The sequence below is a fragment of the Diaphorina citri genome, unplaced genomic scaffold (assembly GCF_000475195.1).
Source record: "Diaphorina citri unplaced genomic scaffold, Diaci psyllid genome assembly version 1.1 scaffold59061, whole genome shotgun sequence".
In the NCBI taxonomy this organism is placed as follows: Eukaryota; Metazoa; Arthropoda; class Insecta; order Hemiptera; family Psyllidae; genus Diaphorina; species Diaphorina citri.
Genome location: NW_007436346.1, coordinates 1 through 437, shown reverse-complemented (window position 1 = coordinate 437; position 437 = coordinate 1). Strand labels below are relative to the sequence as shown.

The window sequence follows — 437 nt, the reverse complement described above, 5'->3', positions numbered from 1 at the left end:
TGGAACATAGTTCTTCAATTACTCTATTACAAAATTCGCGGCCATTATCACTTTGAAGGATACTTGGAGCTCCAAAGGCACAAAATATATCTAGTAGAACATGTGCAACTTCTTCTGCACGCTTACTTTTCAATGGTCGTAACTGTACGAATTTTGTCAAGTGATCCTGATATACAAAAATGAATTTGAAGTCACTGTCTGCTTGAGCTTGCATGTCAATCAAATCTATTTGACATCTACTGTTCATTTCTTTTGACAACGGAGGTTTTACTACTAAACCTTTCTTAGGAACTTGTGATTTCTTTTGGCAAATCTCACACAAATTTAAGTATATCATGATAATTTGAATAGTTATGTTTTTATACTTTTTCTGCAACTCTTTCAACATTCTGGTCCTACCTCCATGTCCAATAGATGTATGGGCCTCCTGAACCAAT

The 437-nt window shown here is 35.0% G+C and overlaps 1 protein-coding gene across 1 annotated transcript; it reads right to left on the bottom strand.

Annotated features, from left to right (window-relative positions):
• Window positions 1-22: 22 nt before the first annotated feature.
• On the bottom strand, window positions 23-433 carry LOC113473678 (KRAB-A domain-containing protein 2-like; the record flags this gene model as incomplete). Its single annotated transcript, XM_026833169.1, has 1 exon — window positions 23-433. A coding segment is annotated over one exon (411 nt), but the record flags the coding sequence as incomplete, so codon positions are not given.
• Window positions 434-437: the final 4 nt, after the last annotated feature.